At 40.2% G+C, this 20742-nt stretch overlaps 1 protein-coding gene across 1 annotated transcript; it reads right to left on the bottom strand.

The window, feature by feature from the left end:
- Window positions 1-7205: 7205 nt before the first annotated feature.
- LOC145102395 (uncharacterized) lies at window positions 7206-8767 on the bottom strand. The gene is made up of 2 exons (XM_079039781.1): window positions 8546-8767; window positions 7206-8458 (listed from the first exon to the last, which is right to left on the bottom strand). The coding sequence occupies exons 1-2, from the start codon at window positions 8640-8642 to the stop codon at window positions 7341-7343; spliced, it is 1215 nt and encodes a 404-aa protein (XP_078895907.1). The 5' UTR covers window positions 8643-8767; the 3' UTR covers window positions 7206-7340.
- Between the last annotated feature and the right edge of the window lie 11975 nt (window positions 8768-20742).

Genomic DNA, 20742 nt, shown 5'->3' with positions numbered 1-20742 from the left:
CTTCCCGTCCCATGGCTAGGACTCTTCCAGTGCTATCAGCTGTCGCCTTCTTGGGGCAGTTCCTTTTGAAGTGCCCGACCTCTCCACAATTATAGCAGGTTTAACCAACGCCTGCTCCAGAAGATTGATTTGCAGATTGGGCTGGTGCTTTGCAGAATCGAACCGTGTGCCCCTTTTTAACACAGTTGGTACATGACAGCTCACGACAGGGGCCAGGGTTGTGGTGGTATTTGCACTTGTCACACAGGGGAAGGTTACCAGCATACCTGCTAGTAGGAGTTTGAGTTGTAGATCCTACAACAGAAGCAGCAGGAACGGGAGTAGTAGTAGCATGGACTGCTACAGTCTGCTGTTTCTTTGAGGATCCTTGAGTAGATTGACCCTTCTTCTTCTTCCAGAACTTCCTTTTCTCACCACTCCTCTTGGTCGGTTCAGGAGTGGTGGTAGTTTCCTCAATATCGTCACTGTGGTCAATCAGGTTCTGGGCTAAACTTTTGGCGCTGTCATACGTATCCGGCCGTGCAGCTAAGACATTTCCCTTGGTTGGCTGGGTCAACCCCCAAATGAACCTCTCTATCTTCTTACTTTCCGGGGTAACTAATCCCGGCCAGAGGAGTGCAAGATCATCGAATCTAGAAGTGTATGCAGCAATATCGGAACCTTTCATCTTCAGGTTCCAAAGCTCGTGCTCTAATTTCTGCATTTCGCCCCGAAGGTAGTATTCAGCTAGGAGAAGTTCTTTCATGGCTTCCCAACCCATGGCATTGGCTGCAGGTAGGGTCAAGGATTTGACTCGGCCATTCCACCAAGTTAGAGCTTTATCGATGAAGGTACAGGCTACGAACTTTACTTTATCGGATTCAGAACAGGCACGGATTTCAAAGATGGATTCGATTTTCTCGAACCATCAGGAAAGGGAAATGACACCTCCAGTGCCATCGAAGGATGTAGGCTTTGCATTCATGAAATCCTTATAGGAACCCTCCTTTCGGTGTCCCTGATTGCTTTCTTGATCCTGAGTTTGAGTACCACCTCCCGAACCACCGGTGTTCAATTGAGACATAGCAGCTGCCACCGCGGCGGTAACAGCTGCCTGAAACACCACAGGGTTAATTTCAGGAGGAGGTGGTGGCGGAGGGTTGTTGGTCTTTGAGCTGGGTCTCTTTCTTGGAGGCATCTTGATCTAATAAGATCAAGAAAGAGAGGATGATAAGTCCTCTGAATTGAATCAAGAGATATGATAGATATATTTTCCGAATAAGTGATAAAGCAGGAAAGAGTTATCGAAGCAGATAAATTATCACTAAAGGAATGATCAAGGAATAACACGTGAATGAGGATTTCTACAAAGGATTGGCTCGAGAAATACTGTCATAGTATTTCAGGATTCACTTACGACACTGGTTCGATGTTTGTGGTATTTGGGTAAGTTTTAGGCATGTCGCATACCACAGTCACTCCCAAGCACATGTTGGTCGTGTCTCGAATGAATATAGTTGGCCAGGCTATATTGATCCTAGACATGACTACATAACTGCCCAGGTTTAACCACAGTACACAACACACATTTACTTATGTTTTGTTCTACTTGTAGTTACGGATCTCGACGGTTCGGTATACTTGTATATTTTTGAAAATACTTATATTTTGAAGGATACTTTTAGTTCAGAACACTTACGCCCCTGTTATGTTTATAGTTTTATACCATGTAAGGTTTGGTATACTTTATTCACTATAAACAAGGGCTCTGATACCAATCTGTCACACCCCGAAAACCGAAGGCGAAAACATTTCCGGGGTTGACTCCACATTGAGTATCAAATCCAATGCACATAGTAAGTAAAGTAAACAACCATTACATTACATATATATAAGTTTACATTTTGTTTGAAAGTAAAGTTGTACAAGTGATACATAGTATATATGAACAAAACGAGACGAGTCTTCTACGCACTCCGTCTTCGCCAAAAGAAATCATCGGGTACCTGTCTAATGCGGACCTGAGAATACAAGCGGTTTGAAAATCAGCATAACGCTGGTGAGTTCATAAGTAGTTTTGTTTTCTGAAAATGTACGGTTTCCTTTCTGTTTCTGAAAACGATACACACTAAGAAAATCCCATATTTTCTTAAAAGTTGGTTATTGAATCCCCAAAATGTAATGTAAAAGATGTACACTGAAAACATGTTTACCCTTGTGAAATGTAAAGTTTAGTTATTTGGTTTGTTACACGTGCTGGTTATGTACAAATGTTCCCCAGGAAAATCCCATATTTTCCTAAATGTTGATTACCAAATGTGAAAGATGTATACTGAAAACCTGGTTATCCTTGTGAAATGTATTAGTTTTAACACATATATAAAACTAATATTTACAAAGTAAATTAATTACTTTATTCATTATTACTATTAAGTAAATCTCTGTTATCCTAATTGCGAGTTCCATAACTATACAATAGACTAGATATGGCAATAAGTAGTCCACATCAACTTATGACTTTCGTCACCCTTGAACCTTTTCGATTCGGCTGTAGCTAGCAGCCAAGTGCGGGTTAGTCAGCCCCGCATAGATCTATACACTCAAGTCACGCTCCCTATCTAAGAGATTCTGGTTACGGGTGCGGTCCTCCACTCGCGTATCTCTGTGGAGTGTTCACCGAGGACGTGTCTCCAATTTATAGGAATAACAAATTTACTAGTAATAATACAGAATGATCTTGTTATGAACAAATAATCCTCCACTCGCATATCTCTATGGAGTGTTACCGAGGACAAAACAGTGTACTAAATTTCATGTTCAAAGTTCAAATGTCATGCTTTTAACTGATATAATATGGAAAATCATTTGTGAAATATAAAACATAACAGTTTATAACGTATTTCACAAATAATGTGTATAAGTGTTTCTGAAAGTTTCAAACGGTTATTTGTTATGATTATCAGTGTTAAAAGCATATGAAATATGAAATACACACATGTAAAACAAGTTTTGAGTACAAGTATCCCTTGTACTTTGCTTCTATCCCCCCTGAAAACAGTGAAAAACATTGAAAAAGGGTAGGGGTATGAACTCACCAGACAAGAAAACGCGACGATTTGAATGCTAAGCGTTGGTTCGGGGCTTGATAACACGCGAGGTTCCTATGTAATATGAAATGGTATACAAATGTATATAATTAGACTTTAACCCACTAATTAGATATGATAATACACTCCAATGAGCAAACACTTCAAAACAAGTGTTTGGAGTGACCCGGGTGACATCTACGAACGTGTGGGACTTGGGAAATGAGTTTACTCTTCAAGAGTAAACTCCTTATGGAGTTTTCGGCCCTAAGACCATAACCACATGAGTTCACCGCCGTGAACTCATGGTTGGTAGGTTTTATGGTGCTAAATGTTCAAATAACACTTGGGAAATGTTGGGATGAATTTATCTAAGGCTTAGGAATGAATTAAATCAACAATAACACCATCAAAGGGAGTTTACGGCCCTAAACAAGGAGTTTACGGCCATAAGCTCCTATACCCCTCTTAGATTGATGATTTAATTGCCTTAGACCAATCACATGTGATTCAAACAATTTTTACAAGCCTTAGGATGAATTTTGGGCACCATTTGGCTTATCTTTATGAGTTTACGGCCCTGGAACCTATCCTTGGGGGGTTATGGCCGTAAACTCTCAAATGAAGAGTTTTTATTATGTTTAAGGTCCCTAAATCGATTATGGTTGGTTCTAGGATTTATTCCAAGGCTAATGGTGTGTTTACATAGCTTTTAAACACTTGAAAATGAGTTTACTCTCCATGAATGATGAGTTTACGGTCCAAGCATGTTCTTGGTCAGTAAACTCATGTTTACTCCTGAAAAATAATGATTAAGGTGTTCTAAGTCCGAATTTGTAAGCCATAAAGTCATTTCTAGGTCCCAAAATTGGTTTATAGGGGTTTTAAGGCACAAAAACCCATTTTACTTGAGTTTACGGCCCATGCATGCTCTAGGGCTGTAATCTCATGAAGATGGTCCTTTTTCAATGTTTAATCTCGGATTTGAAGGCCTAAGGGGTTGAACAACAAGTTAGGGAAGTTACCTCAAGGATTTGGAGCCTTAAATCAATGTTTTTAGACCTTGAATTTGGATTGAGGAGAGTGGTTAGAGAGAGAGAGAGAGTAGTGAGAGAGAGAAAAAGCTTCTAATGGAAGCTTAGAACACTTTAAATAGTGTTTAAGATTTGGACACGGTGGAATTCTACCCGATACCGACGTTAGACGTGGCTTTTGGTCACACCCGATCAAGTTGTCGTAACCCGATATGGTTAATTCTAAAAATTTTCCGATTACTAGAATGGGGTGATAAAATGAGTTCTAGATGCGTTGGAACACCCATTAAGTCATAATAACAATCTCAAATTAATGACTTAATTTAATTGCGTAAACGGAAACGAAATTGAAAACGACGAATAGATTATCGAAATGGGTTACGAAAAGGATTACAAATAATGGTACGAACTTCGGGTTGTTACACCTGGAACCATAAACCAAAATTTTAAGCCCGAAGATTAATGAGTTTCCCCAAAGTACCAACACCTAAATAGATAACATATACGAATAACAACATTCATACAAAGCCTTCAGCATGTCTGGACCATCTCACCGAGCCTACAACCTGTCTGGACCGCTCTCGACCCTTCGACATGACTGGACTGCCTCGTATGCCTTTAGTCTATCCGGAACGCTCGTCGGGCCTTCGGCATGACTAGACCGCCCCGTAGGGCCTTTAGTCTATCCGGACCGCCTTGGGTTTGTTGGCCTTCAGCACAAAGCAGGACCGCATCAACCCAACTACACACATGTTGACATAAACATAACAATAAACATATAACAGGTCAACAGACAAACAGGTGGATCCTACGGATCACTAAGCATAACATCATCCTATCTACCAGGATACAGATTTAATAGATCACCACAACATGCCAACATCCTATCTACCAGGATATCGATCTAACATATAACTACAACATACAAGCATACAATAAACCAGGATAACAATCCAAAAGGTCCGACATTTATGCCTTCGACCCATAAGCACAGTGAGGAAGACTCACCTCAAATGCAGAAGCTCACTGAAGAAATCCCTGGATACTGCCCTGACGGATTCCGAGCTATCACTACCATCAGCACACCCAATTAGCAATTAGGCTGCATGCCATAATCCATAATCCATGATTGGGGTAAAATAACCATTTTACCCCTGACCCAACATGCACCAAAACTGAGACCTAAATGAAAAGATCCAAAATGGCCCAATTTTTCAAATTGGGCCCAACCCCATATGGGTCTTATCCTAAGCCCATATTTCCTTAAATCCAAAACAAGTTACCACGAACACCCCTTGGGGAAAACATGGTCAAAGACATTAGTCAAAAGTCAAAGGTCCAAGTTGACCCAACTCGCCGAGTTGACCTTCAACTCGTCGAGTTTCTCCATTAATCTACACAAATCTAGAAAACCCAAGTCAACTCATTGAGTTTACCCACCAAATTATCGAGTTCCTCTATTCATCTGAAAATATTGGGGAAAACCGAGCCAACTCGTCGAGTTTATCCATAAACTCGTTGAGTTTGCTCAAAGTCTAACAACTTAATTCATTAAGCACCTAATCCATAAAGGCATGGCCACAAAGCATAGATCCCACTTCCTTGAGCTGGAAAACCACGTAAAGTTGCTAATTTTACGTCCATGCATGTCTAGATGAAACTCTTAAGCTTCAAATGAACTTAACACTCGACTTAAATGCATGCATGACATCAAGATCCTCCTAAAGTTTGCACGTTTAAGCTCAAGGGTAGCAAAACAAACTCAGATTTGAAAGGATGAACCTTTACACCACCTATCTTATCCAAAAACTCAAAAATGAGGCCAAAATCACAATAAAACCCAAATGAGAAGATTTAAGTTATTAATCACCAAGTTTCATACTTTTTTCCTCAAATAGTTTCCAAAAGTGTGATAGATTCTGGATCCCAAAGCTTCCCTCCAAGCTAAACAACTTCAAGCTCTTCCAAACCTTCACCAAGCACCAAAAGTACACAAAAATCCACTCAAAACCGCAAGATTCCCAACAAGAGGCTCACAACTCAATTTAGGGTTTCAGGAGGACAAGGAGGCTGATAAGGAGGCTGGTCAAGGAAGGTTAAAGCCTTTAAATAGGGGCGCAAAACCCTGAAATTAGGGTTTCCTTCTGAGAAGCCAACTCGTCGAGTTAAGGCTTCTCAACTCATCAAGTTGCCTCATTAAACTTCGTGGATAAGCTATCTTCTACTCGCCGAGTTGAGGCTCCTCAACTCGTCGAGTAGACCCACTAAATCCCATGATTCCTCATCTTCAACTTGCCGAGTTAGCTCCTCCAACTCGCCGAGTTCAACTTGAATTTGACATAATTCCACAATTAACCTTCTAGATTCCGGGTGTTACAATTTTTTTCATAACTTCTCAAATGTTTAGAATTTTGTATTTAGTTTTTCTTTTAAATAAACTCATTTAATACATGGATCTAACACCTAGTGTGTATATATACACACATTCACATATGTATCTATGCACATTTCAATAAAAAGAAATTACTTTTAGGCTAGATTTGGTTTAGACACTAACATTCACATTCCCAGTCCAATGGTGATATTTTTTCCAAAAAATGTTGGCCAAAAGTTCTTGAATTCTTGGCCACAGAGTTCTTGAATTCTTGCACAAATATTGGTTCTAAAAAAAATGTGTGTGTGTGCCATGTTCGGCAAACATAATTATTAGTTTTTAAATGTATAAACTTACAGTAAAACCAAAATCTAAAAACTCTCAAAATAGTATTACTTGAAGTAACTTTTCGATTAGAGTTTTTTTATTTAAAATAAACACTAAAAGTTTATTTTATTTTATTTTTTTGCATAGTACATTTTTTTTTCTTTTTCTTTTTGAGCTTTTTTAAAAGTTAAAAAGCTTTCATTAACACTCCCTAGGTGTTCAACTTATTAATCTTGTTAAGTTATAAAAAACAACAATTCGGTAAAGGACACCAACTAAGTTAACGAAGGCCAAATAAATGAATCTCTAAGTTAACGTATATTAAACCGTTCAACTTATTAATCTTTTCGACTATAGTACGTTTGTATTAATAGTCTCTTCACTAAATGGGGATCAAATGATAAATTGGACAAAGCTCTTTGTTGAATACCATATAAACCAAAATTTGTAAGTTACAACACAAAATCTGCTTTTATGAAAAATAAAATAAAGCATTTTTGACACTGCGATCCATATGGATGTCGAAGAGCTGAAATAATCTCAAATAAGATTTAATCTTCTAGCGGAGGCCACTTGCTGAAGCCTAATCTGCTCTCTAAACTTGGCAATAAATTCATCGGCTTTCCTATCAACCTCACCAGAATGCGGTTCAGGGTCACTCAAGTAATCATCAAGATTCATATTCGTTGCATTGTTTCCCAAATTTGATCCCGTTTCAGCTTCAGTAACAGTTTGATTTGGAATAATTTCGGTTTTTGCTTTGAAAACTTGTTCGTTAGGTCTCTTAGTTCTAACGGATTTACCCCTTTTGTAAGTATTGGCAACAGGGGGAGATTTTTGAATCGAATTTGAAGAATCTTTTATGGTATCTTTCTGGATTTCTTTAGAATCTGAAAGATTTTTCATCTCAGAAGAAGAATCAAAGCTAAATTCTCGAGGTTTAGATTCCGTGAATGATGTTTCTCCTTTCGATTCTTTGTTATCTGCAGAATTCTTCAGCTGGGTTGGCGTGGATACTCTCATTGATTGTGATCTTAAGTCAAGAATCCCAACAGAAGGTTTTGTAAAATGGGAAGTTTCATCTGGTATTTTCTCCGATCTCATTGATTTTGAACGCCAATTCAATGGAATTTGAGAATTGGAATCAGAAACAGTTTCTCTGAACTTCTCCTCTAACTTGATTGGAACCAAACCCCTAAATTTTCCCTTTTTTATTCCATCCCCAAAAGTTGAAGAAGAATCTTGAAGTACTGATTTCACAGCAGCAGAATCCAAACTTTTAGAACCAAGATTTTGTTTGATTGTTCTGCGTTTAGTTAATTGCTCAAGAACAAAGTTTTTGTCATCGATAACAACCATGGATTCCCCTATAAAACTCTGATTTAGCTTCTTCCTATCAGATTTACGAAACCCATTTCCAAATTCAGAATCTCTCTCATCAAACACGTATGGACTCTTAACCCCATCTTCGAAAATCGATGAAATATGTGAAATCTCAGACAAATATGTTTCTTTTGCACCATCCGATTCATCGGAACTATGAACACTATTCATTTTTCTGCTAAATAATCCATAACAAATAGCAATGCCGATAACTAAAAGGTAAATGAGCTCCCAAAGCTTGTTGATTATGGTGGTTTTCTTGAAAATTTCAGGAACTTGTGAAGGGAAAAATGAGAAGACGAGAAGAACAAGTATGATTATCAGAGATTTAGAGAAAAAATAGTGTGTGAAAACGGACTTACTTTTTGGGGGTTTGGCGGGCATTGAAGAAGACAATGGTGGTGAATTTGGATCTTGAAGATGGGTTTTGTTCGAAGAGTGTGATGATGAACCCGCCATTGTTGACGATCATAGAAGCTTTTGCATTTTTTTAGTGTGTGTGTGAGTGAGGAAGAGGGATAAAGGAGATAACAAGGGTCAAATGGTGAGTGGAAAAAAGTAGGTGGATAGCAAGCACCTTTCAAAAGTATAATGCTTTTACCGTTTCGCTAAAATAATGGATTTGCCAATGAATTTTATTAAATAGACTTTCATAATTGGTCCCTTTGGTTGTAAAATATCGCATTTTAAAGAAAATCATGAAAAATGTCATGTTAATGGTCATTATAGTTTCAAAATCTTACATGAATGATCATTTTGACTTAAAACTAACTTTTCTAGTGTTATTTTTTTTAGAACAGAGTGTGTATTCATATTTCATCGCTTACTTTTTTTTTTTGTGTCATATTAGTTTTTCACTAACTTATATTTCACTCACCAAAAGCCAATAAATTGTTACTTTTCACTTCTTTTTATTTTTTATTTTAATATATATATATATATATATATATATATATATATATATATATATATATATATATATATATATATTAAAAAAAAACTAAAAAAAAAGTCTTTAAATTGTTGTCCAATCGGGTAGGGAGAGAGAACACAGAATGGATATCACTCACCCATAAACCGCATGGCGTAAATCACACCTAGGATATGGTGTTCTTAGGGGTTCCCACTTCCAATCAGGTAGAGAGATAACACATAATCAACATAGAAGATCAAGTTCACACTTCAAGTGATACTGACACCGAACCGAGTTCCCCAATTGTTGGTCATTCCTTTGAAGAGATTCCATTTGAAAACTACATCGTCATGAATCACACACCACCTCACAATCCTAACCCAAACCCAAACAATCAAAATACCAATACCCCACCCCAACAACCAAGACAACAACCACAAGAACCTCTCATTAATATGCCACATTGGAATCAAACCCCTCCTCAAAACCAACCCAGTTATCAACCACCACAACCACAAAACCAAAAATTCTACCAAAACAACCAACCTCAAACCAATGCTTTTCAACTTCAACAACAAGTACATTACCCAAATCAACCTAATTACCAACACCCTCCAATATACCAAAACCCAATGTACCTACAACCACAACCCCCTACAACTACTATCCTAACTACCAACCTTATCCACCACCAATGTGAAATCACCACAATACCCATACCTACCTTACCAACAACCTCCCAATTACATCGAACAATATCCCAATAACCCCAAACCACTCAATCCCCTCAAGAGTTGACACTTAGACAAATGATGGAAATGGATGTTACTCACATACCTCTTGCTATTGTTTATCCTGCAAACCGCCGAGGAATTGAATTGAAGTCAAGTTTCATACATCAACTTACCAAGTTACATGGTTTGGATAGAGAAGATCCTCAAAAGCATTTGAATCCCTTTCATATGATATGTGTTAGCATGTTGCCTAAACATGTAACATTGGATGATTTTAAGCTAACCGCCTTCCTGCTCACCTTGGAAGATAAAGTTAGAGAGTGGTTATTCAACTTACCATCGTGATCTATTCACACATGGGAAGAGTTACTCAAAGCCTTCAATAGCAAGTTCTATCCTACCTCCCGGATATCAAGTCAAAGAAGTGACATTTTGGGGATTCATCAAGGGGAGAATGAGAATTTTCATGATTTTTGGGAGCGATTCAACAATTTTTGTACAAGTTTTCCTCAACACCACATACCCAAACAACTACTTCTTCAACAATTTTATGAGGGTATGAATAAAAAAGATTAAAGGATGATTGATGCTTCAAGTGGTGGTGACATCTTCAACAATACACCTCACGAGATACGCTCACTTTTTGGTACCATTTCTTAAAATCAACGAAACTTTGGGACTCAAAATGAAATAAAGAGAAATTCTCCACAAGTGGTTGGTGAAGTTAGCAACACTCAACACTTGGAATCAAAACTATTGGATTTGACTAATGTGTTGAGTCAACCGGTTATGGGAAGTGGTCAACAATTGATGGTGTATGGTATTTGTGCAATGACGGGGCATTATACAGATAAGTGTCCCACACTTGGAAGTGAACATGAGGATTTTAATGCAATGGGAGTGTAACGCCCCGTTCCTGGTACATATTTATTTTGATTAAATGTTCTTTTGGGAAGAGCTACTCGGCGAGTTGTAGCCCTAACTCACCGAGTAGATGTCGAGTGGATGTGGGCTTTAAGTGATCTACTCGGCGAGTAGGACAATCAGGAGGAGACCCTAATCCTTAGGGTTTGCACCCTATTTAAACGTCCTTACAGCCCCATCTCAGCCTCCATCACCCTCAGAGCATTCCTTATCGAAAACCCTAGCCTCCATTGATAAGTTTGAGTGATTGTTGCCTTGTGAAGGGACTTTTGGTGCACCTTGGAGCAAGTGGAAGAAGGGAGAGGTTGCAGAGGTCAAGGAGGGGGACTTAGATCCAGAACACATTCATTTGTGGTCATCCATTCTGGTAATAAAGTTTCCATCTTGGTTATTGATCTATTAGATCTTGTTTGTCCCTAAATTGTTGCTTTTAAGCCCTAAAACCCCAAATCCTTGAAGAGAAACCTTATGGTTGGGTTATCCTTCAGATCTAGACTCTCATTACCTTCTTGAAGTGTAAAGTTTCAGTCATATTGGTGATTAAGGTCCCTCTTGAGCTTAGAACCCCATTAAGAGCTTAGTTTGGACATTTGAAGCCTCTAAAGCTATGCATGCACGTAAAGTTTGCAACTTTACATGATAAGCATGCCCTAGAAGCCTAGATCTATGGTTTGGAGCCGCTGCATGACTCAAATCAGGTCTGTATAGAAAAAGGACTGAATGAACTCGGCGAGTAGAATGATGGACTCGGCGAGTAGAATGATGGACTCGACGAGTTGTTCTTAAACTCGGCGAGTCAGATAAACTTGGACTTAGTATGTATGCATCGAGGAAGAACACGTCGAGTCTTTGCTAAGCTCGACGAGTAGAAACATGTGTAGAACTAGAACAGATGGAAGGAACTCGGCGAGTTGGCGAGCCAACTCGGCGAGTCTGGTCAACCAGGAAGTTGACTTTGATCAGGATGTTGACTTTGACCAGGGGGTAAAATAGTCATTTTACCCTAAGATTAGTTATCAGTATCCGACTTAGTGTTTATGGAAATTGTAGCCGGGGAGTTCCGGTTCAGCAGTCAGGCGCTCAGCAAGCAGACTTTCAGCAGCTACTTCGAGGTGAGTTACCTTCCAGTAGCGGTGGGTCTAAGGCCACAATGCCTTCCCACTAGTAGGAATTGTATGATTAGATGATTGTCTCTGTGATATTCATCTAGGGTTGCCACTACCTGTGTTATGTTTAGGTGTTTGTACGATATGATGTTATGTGCTAGCGATAGTATGGGAGATAGTCCCCAGGTTACCGGTCGATAGGGCCGAAGGGGCAGTCGTGCCCAGCCATGCTAAATAGATTACGTGATACGTGTTATGTGGTAGTGGTAGGGGTGAAATAGTCCCCAATATTCGGTCGAAAGGTCTGAATGGGAGACCAACACCCAGATATGCTAGTCAGTATCCGGTCGAAAGGACCAAAGGGGAGACCAGCACCCAGATATGCTAGTCAGTATCCGGTCGAAAGGACCGAAAGGGAGACCCGCACCCAAATATGCTAGTCAGTATCCGGTCGAAAGGACCGAAGGGGAGACCAGCACCCATATATGCTAGTCAGTATCCGGTTGAAAGGACCAAAGGGGAGACCAGCACCCAGATATGCTAGTCAGTATCTAGTCGAAAGGACCGAAGGGGAGACCAGCACCCAGATATGCTAGTCATTATCCGGTCGAGAGGACCGAAGGGGTAGGTCGGGCACCCAAATATGCCTGACAATATTTTTACGTTATATGGTTATTTGGTATGCGGTATGTTGGGGAAACTCACTAAGCTTTGTGCTTAAGGTTTTTAGTTGTTGTTTCAGGTACCTCTTCAGCCAAGGGGAAGGAGCTGGCGCGGTAGCGGCATATCACACACACACGCTCTTGTTTTTCCGCACTATGAGACATTCTAGGATTTGTACTATGATATTCTTATGAATTACGTTCTGGTTTACAAACGCGAGACATGTTTTATTAAATGATATGGTCGAATGATATTTTGTTACTAACGTTTTGCAAATTACTTAATTAAAAATGAAATTTTTGGTCCATAATTTTAGGATGCTACAAGTTGGTATCAGAGCCCTGGTTTGAGGGATTCGGACACACCTTCAGGGGGGTCTGAACTCAAATAAAGGGATTACAAGATTTTGAAAAAGAAAAATGCTTTCTAAAAGGTTAAGTAAAGAATCTTAAGAAGGAACAAAGTGTGTGATGTGTGCGACCGTCCGAGCTCAAGTAAGTATCCCCAATGTACCCATACAAGTTTATATATGTTTATCTGTTTCAGTAGAACAGCATGCTACAATAGGACTAAGGGTCTAGGAGTGATGCCTTATGTGCCTGCTTATTGTGCTTCAGTATATGAAAATTGCATGCTAGGATTGAGTAGACAGCAGTAGGATAGCATGTTTAGTTATGCCTGATATCATGAGCTTAGTGATGAGTTGAGAAACTCTTTGATCGTTTAGATCTTCTAATAGGTTAATCACAAAAACAATAAACAGTAAAAACACAAGAATGAATCAAAATATGTTGAATGATTCGATAGCTTCAAGCCTCAGCAGAGCTCGATAAAGAACTTTCGCTGTAGAGGCTGTTAGGGTTACGAACGATAAAGAATAAATCTTGTTGAGTAATTGTCTTTCAAAATCTTACGTACTAGGATGCATGTAAGCACCTATAAATACAAAACCCTAGATAAAACTCACGGATGGACAGGCCCAATCCGGAGACTAAATGGACTAAATAGCGAGCCCAAGACGCAACACTTTTCAGACCCTACAATCTCCCCCTTTGCGTCAATTGGAGCGAGACTATTACTTCAGGTTGCTGGGTCCAGCTGTATGAACTTTCTTAGTGGTATCAAACAGACGTGGGATGAGAGCAAGGATGGTCTGTCTGAAGCGAATGTACCACTGAATCATGTCATCAAAGTACTTCTTGTCATCTGCTGAATTCTGCTTGCATCGATGAATGATTCCCAAAACATGTTCCAAGCATGCAGTAGTGTAAAGGGGTTTATCTGCCAGAGCAAACAGGCATTTTTGGCCTTCGTTCCTTGTAAACATGACAGAATTCCGCTTCGGGTCAATTCTTCCCATCTGCATCATGTTCAAATCACTAGCAGAGCCAACAGGAGAAATAGTAGGCTTTTTCTTGAAGATGCTAGCGATCTCCTGATCCATCTTGACAACCTCCATAATGTAGCATACGAGCATCCTTTTGAAGTGATCAATAATTGGACCATACTCAGTTTCGTTAGTGAGGAGGATGTTGTGCAAAATAATCCAGTCATGTGAATTCAGGTTGGGAAGATCAGCAAGAGATATCGCGTGTTCGGTTTTAGCAGAACCCATGAGCACTTTGAACCGAACGTTCGTGAAGTTCCCCTCACAAAACGGCTTGAGGACCCGAACGTTGATGATTTTCTGAGCGCTCCAAGTCTGATATTGTGGTTGAGCAGACTTCAGATAGAATTCGACAAGTTCCCTATCAACCTTTGGATGAGGATGAGGGACATCAACAACGTTATCAAAAGCATGGAAGATGAAGGCTTTTCGGGTCAGTGGCTTGTCGAACTGAGAATCGACATAATTGATTCAATCCAATGAAATCACTGGTTCGAGCCACAGAATGCTGGGAGTTTCAATTGCCTCTTTCAAAAGCTTCTCAAGAGTCCATGGAGGAAAAAGAGTTTTCCTACTCTCAAGAGGGTCATGAGCCTCCTTCATTTTTCTTTCGTTCGCCTCAGCCTCTCTGGCAACACGAGCGCTCATGTCAGCATCTTTATCCCGGCCTTGTTTCTTTAAGAGATATGCGATAGTCTCTTTATCATCATCATCACTGTCTTCAGCAATATTCTTTCCTTTGTCTTTGACACCCGAACCTAAGGCTTGACCTTCTGGAGGAGGTTCGGTTGCTTTAGTTGCTGTAGAAGTGGGAGGCGGTTGGGACTGAGACAAATCTTCTCCCTCTTGTTTCGGATAGGACACGAACTCAAGGAGCCCTTCAATTTTGCTTAAGAGAGCAAGGGTAGGAGCAAGCTTCTCTGTGAGAGTACGCCTCACAGAATAATTCAGGATCGGATCATGTGCTTCAAGGATGTTGGAAAGGGCGGCGTGGACATCTGAAACACACGATTAAATAACCGCACGCTCAGATCGAAGAGATGCAACTTCTTTTTCAGATTGTAAAAGATGAAGACTCTTGACCTTGAGAGGAGTGGTCTTGCGAGCGAGAGCATCCATCACGGAGTTCTCTGAAGCGAGGTCTTCATGCAACTTATTCAGGCGGTCCTCAACAGTCTCTTGAAACGATTTGTTGTCTTCACTGAGAGATTGACGAAGACTGGCAAATGACTGTAGTTCGGAGGCAACTGAGGTGGCCAACTTGTTGACAAGAGAGTCAAGCCTCTCTGCATTGGAGTCAGCAGTCCCCTGTAAAGACTACAAAAGAAAAGTAGCGTCAACAAATAGTTTTTCGACTTTTTCGGTCGCTGCAGCACACGCCTTGGTAGAGGCGTCAATAGCGGCAGTGGCAGAGTTGATAGAGGCTTCATAAGCCTTAGTAAACATATCAACAATCCCCTGAATAGCAGCCTCTGGGATAGTAGATCGAGAGGAAGAAGAGGAGGAAGCAATGAGAGAATCGATTTTCTCATGAAGCTCCTTGAGATGCTTCTTGGTGACTGGAGCATCATCATCATCATCGCTTTGCATTTGATACGGACTGTAATAGACCGAGTCAAACGCCATGTCCTCTCCTCCAAGAAAAGGTTCTTCATCATCTGCTGAGTGAGCAGGAGATGAGGGTGAGGGTGGAGGCTCGGTTGTGGAAGTAGGTTCGGGTACTGATGTATGTTCGGTAGTGGGAGTGGGTTTGGGTGCTGTAGTAGGAGCCCCCGTATCAGATATGTTGGTTCTAACTCCAGCGGTGGTTGTTGTAGTAGCTTCAGTAAAAATAGGAGGTGGTACAGGGATAGAGGTGGGTGGTATTTGAGTAGTGGAGGTTATGGGGGGAATGGAAATAGAGATGGAGATTGGGGGAAGAGAGACAGGTCTAATGGAAACATGTACCTCAGGGGTAGGCAAACGTGGAGGAGTGTTACCACGTAGGGACTCTTCAGAGTCTGAACTCTCTTCCTCAAATTCACTGGAGGAGGAAGAAAGAATAAGCTTGCGCCTAGGTTGAGTCTTCCTCTTCTTTGGTGGAGGAGACTGAGCTGCTTTGGAGGGTTTGCGTTTCTTCGGAGAAGGACCTTTCGATCCTTTGACAACCTTCTTGTCTTTTTCCTTATCATTCTTCTTTCCCCTGGGAGCAGGCCGATCAGCATCATGAATTGATTGAATCATGTCAGGAGTGAGCTCTCTAGGACCAGAGCGACGAAACTCCTTGTAAGTTCTGATGATCCGGCTGTCGCTTGGAACATCCCCATACATTGACTCAGGGATTGAGCCAATAAACTGAAACTTAGAGGAATCAGAGACAATTATCTTCGTAGTGTGGAAAGTACTTATCGAAGAAAGTGGAGAATCAGCAACAATTGGAACGTGATACTTGTCCATCACCCTCTTTGTGACCAACATCCAGAATTTGGCATAGGAGATCTCTGAATGGCGAGAGGTAGACGCTAGACTCTGAATCAGCTGCTGCCATAGAACCGACCCATAGTCAAGGTTGATGCCGTGGTACAGACCATAAAGAATGTTCATAAACAGACGACTTGCCCCGTCTGAACCTGCACTTCGTTCTAATAGCCCCTTGAACAAGACGGTGAAGAAGCCGTTCCACTGAGGAGGTAAGCAAGACTTCTTGAATTTGGTCACCGTCGTCAGAATTTCAGTGTATCCTATGTTATAAAACATGGAAAACAATTGTCCCACCGGAATGGATTCAGGGTTAACCCTAGATTCATCGGGTTCAAACCCTAAAAGCGAACAGAATCACTGTTTGGAGATGGAGGTCTTGTGATCAAGAATGTCGAAGAAGATTCGATCGACAGACTTGTCATAGTGGGCTGTGGAGAAGATTTGCGATAGACACTCCATTGGAACAGTTTCGACCAAGGTAAGAGCTGGAACCAGTGGCAAATACTTGTGACATTCCATGATTTGAAACATGAATGCATCGTAAACTTGAGGATTGAGGTCGATGATCAGGCTTTGTTGAGGACGGATTGGCAGGATGTGAGAAGTAGCATGAACTGAAGATGAATCCGCCATTGAAGAGAAGGATTTGGGAGGGATGATGAACAGTAGAAGAAATAAAGCTTTTCTTGCTCTCTGAATATTTGGTGCAGTAAAGAGGTAAATTATGGTGGAAGTTACCTTTTATACCGTGGTGAGAAGAGAGAGAAAAATATGTTCCCAAATCTTCAAGGGAAATGCGAAGAGTTTCCTTAGGTGATTGACATGTGACAGTTTAGAGCCCCGATGATTACGCAGGAGAGAGAAAAACTGTCCTGTTTCACACGCCTTCCCATCAGGCGCCGTTTGAAATGTCACAAACGGTTCCACTTCACACGCCTTCCCATCAAGCGCCGTTTGAAATATTGAAGTGATTAGACTTTCGGCTGAGTCAACAACTTAGCCCTTTAGAGTGAGTTTTTATCATAGAGCAAAATAATCACGTGGAACATTGTGAGCCATATCTCTTGTATAACCTTAACTCCCATAGCCAAAAATTGCTTGAAATTAACGAAACCGGATTGTTGGAAAATCAAAAAGATTTTCGTGCATAGAGTGTAAAAGAAAAAGAAATAAAGCAACTCATATGTGGGAAATTGTGATGTCAATAAAGACACAAAACAATGGATCCCGGGCACGAATCTCTTCCTTCAAAGTCAAGAGAGACCTTAAAGTGTTTGTGTGGTTTCCCGTTGAATTACGATCAAACACTTACTAAGAAGTATTGAAAGACATCTTTTAATAAGGCTAATGTGGGTGGCTTTCGCTTCAGTGCGAAATTCCTGATCTTGACATAAGACAGAAATCGACTGAAGTACTTGTGAGACCAATGTAGTCTGTTGAACAAGTAGGTGTGAAGAGAATTTAAGTGGCATGTGTAAAATACTTTTAGGTGAAATCTCAAAAAAAAAATTAAAACTGGATTCTAAGGGAAGAAATGTTATGGGATTTAACAATTTCATAAGAATCACACAAAAAGAAAATTTAGAGATTTCAAGGTACAGCCCCATGGGTGACTTCGTTAATTCATTAGTGAAAACTAGAGCAAATTTAATTGTTCACCGTCAATGCATAGTATGTATTGAATTGTGGGTTTCACTTAGCACGTAGTGGCACGAAGCTAAGATCATAAACACAGAAATTGTGTAACCATAAACCTCAATGGTAATTGCTGAGAGTCTCAAGGGTTACGTGTATGAAGCGAATAGGATGGAGAAAAATATTGAAGATGGTGTAAAGAACCCAAAGTACCTCTACTGTAAAATAAGGACCAAGCAGAAAACTCTTATCTCATTTGAGAAGAGAGTAAGGTAGCTCATGATTAGAATAAATATAAAAGCCTAATTGGGAAGACAAGGTTTGTATATACCAAGTCAATAAGGCAATTATTCAGAATCAGGTGAGGCTTTGGACAACATACAGCAGCATGCTTCTAGGGACACTTAACTATTAAAAGAGGTGAGAACAATAATTGCCCCATCGATTATCCATAAATGATAATAATAATAAAAAAAAATTAATGAACACACAAAATAAAAAAAAATGTTTTTGGAGTTTTTGATATTTGGAAAAACACAAAAAAAATTTGGAACCGAACCCGAAATAGACCGAACGTTCGGTTGATTTTGGTTGCAAAAAAATTTGAAAAAGAAAAAGACTTGAAAATAAGAGAGACACAGTTGAGAAAAAAAGGGTACAAAAAAAATTTACAATCAAAGAAACTACCGTTAAGTGATAAGCGAAGATAGGTGAATAGGACTGAACCCGAGCGCTCGGCTGATTTCAGCACTCACGTGAACCGAACCCGAACGTTCAGTTCATTTCGCTTCCAACTTTTAGTTTTGAGAAGTAGTTTTTGGTACTGACTCCGATTCCATCATACCTAGCCCTTGTAGAATTTTATTAAAACTTGCTTCCGGAAGAGCTTTGGTGAAGATGTCAGCCAGTTGATCAGTAGTTCGAACAAAATGAATCTCTACGTTTCCGTCTTCTACGTGATCTTTAATGAAGTGATAACTCAATGCAATATGTTTGGTTTTGGAATGTTGCACTGGGTTATGACAGATCCTAATTGCACTTTCTGAGTCACAATATAGTGGGATCTTTTTCATATTGAGTCCAAAATCCCGGAGTTGGCTTTGGATCCAAATCACTTGAGATGTGCAAGAAGCGGCTGCAATATATTCTGCTTCAGCTGTGGACAGTGAAACACATGTTTGTTTCTTAGATTGCCAGCTCACCAACTTCCCGTCGAGGAATTGACATCCTCCTGTGGTGCTTTTCCTGTCTAAACGACATCCTCCAAGGTCTACATCTGAGTAGGCTTGAACAAAGAACCCTGAGTTTGAGGGATACCAGAGACCGAGAGAGGTGGTTCGCTTCAGATATCGGAGTATGTTTTTCACTGCTAGCATGTGTGGTTCACGAGGATTCGCTTGAAACCTAGCACAATAACACACAGAAAACATTATATCAGGCCTGCTAGCTGTGAGGTACATCAGGGAACCAATCATTTGGCGATATAGCGTTATATCGACTGCCGGTTTTTCCAAGGATGGTGTGAGCTTGGTGGCGAACGCCATTGGAAATTTGACCTTTGAATCTCCCATCATGCCAAATTTAGCAAGAAGAGTCTTGGTATATGCTTCCTGGTTGATAAATATGCCTTCGGGTCCCTGTCTAATGTTTAAACCAAGGAAAAAGTTAATCGGACCCATTGAGCTCATTTCAAATTTAGTCTCCATCAACTTTCTGAATTTAGCTGTTAAGCTAGGATTCGTTGAGCCAAAGATGATATCATCGACATAGATTTGAACTATCATAAGGTGGTTACCTTCCTTTTTACGAAAGAAGGTTGGGTCAACCGAACCTTGTTTGAATTTACAAATCTTTAAGAACTTAGTTATTGTTTCATACCGTGCCCTAGGCGCTTGTTTCAGACCATAAACTGCCTTGTCTAGAATGTAGTAGTGATTTGGATGCTTTTCATTAACAAAAGCAGTAGGTTGCTCCACGTAAACCGTTTCTTCAAGTTCTCCATTCAGAAAGGCGCATTTCACATCCATTTGGAAGACTTCAAAGTTCTTGTGTGCAGCATAGGCAAGAAATATTCGAACAGATTCCAGCCTTGATACCGGAGCAAATGTTTCTTCATAATCAATTCCTTCTTCCTGGCAGTATCCTTTTACCACAAGACGAGCTTTATTACGAATCACATTTCCCTCCTTATCCATTTTATTTCTGAATACCCATTTAAGACCAACGACCGAGGCATCTTTTTGGGGCTGGAATGAGACGCCAGACCTTATTTTTTTCAAACTCATTGAGTTCATATTGCATTGCTTGGACCCAATCAGAATGATCAAGAGCAATATTAACGGTCTTTGGCTCAACTTTGGATACGAAGGAATTATACATGCAAAACTCTACTTTGGAGAATAGGGAGGTTTGCTTTTCCTTCACTTGAGATCGGGTTAGGACCTTTTCAGATACATTACCCACTATCTGAGATACAGGATGATCTCTTGTCCATTTGGTGAGCGGAGGAAAGTTTGGATCATAGGTTGGATCCAATTCAGTATTGACTATTTCTTCCAACTCAGATTGTATATCATCATCATAGAACTTGTCAGAATTCTCCCCCTCGACAGATGATGAATCAATTGGAGCTTCAGGTTGATATGGACCTTCGGGTGCTACTGAACTTTCGGGTGTAGCTGGGCTTTTGGGTGCTACAGGACTTTCGGGTGTAGCCGGGCTTTCGGGTGCTATAGGA

The sequence above is a fragment of the Lactuca serriola genome, chromosome 4, assembly GCF_051521515.1.
Source record: "Lactuca serriola cultivar US96UC23 chromosome 4, Lser_US96UC23_V15, whole genome shotgun sequence".
In the NCBI taxonomy this organism is placed as follows: Eukaryota; Viridiplantae; Streptophyta; class Magnoliopsida; order Asterales; family Asteraceae; genus Lactuca; species Lactuca serriola.
The sequence above is the reverse complement of the archived record's forward strand: the minus strand, read 5'-3'. Positions and strand labels throughout refer to the sequence as shown.

What these genes read in the sequence shown, in the direction of transcription:
- LOC145102395 (XM_079039781.1), bottom strand. Translation starts at nt 8,642, where the DNA reads ATGGCGGGTTCATCATCACACTCTTCGAACAAAACCCATCTTCAAGAT. An exon ending in GCCCGCCAAACCCCCAAAAA is followed by an intron (nt 8,459 to 8,545) that starts GTAAGTCCGTTT and finishes TCCCTTCACAAG; the next exon opens with TTCCTGAAATTTTCAAGAAA.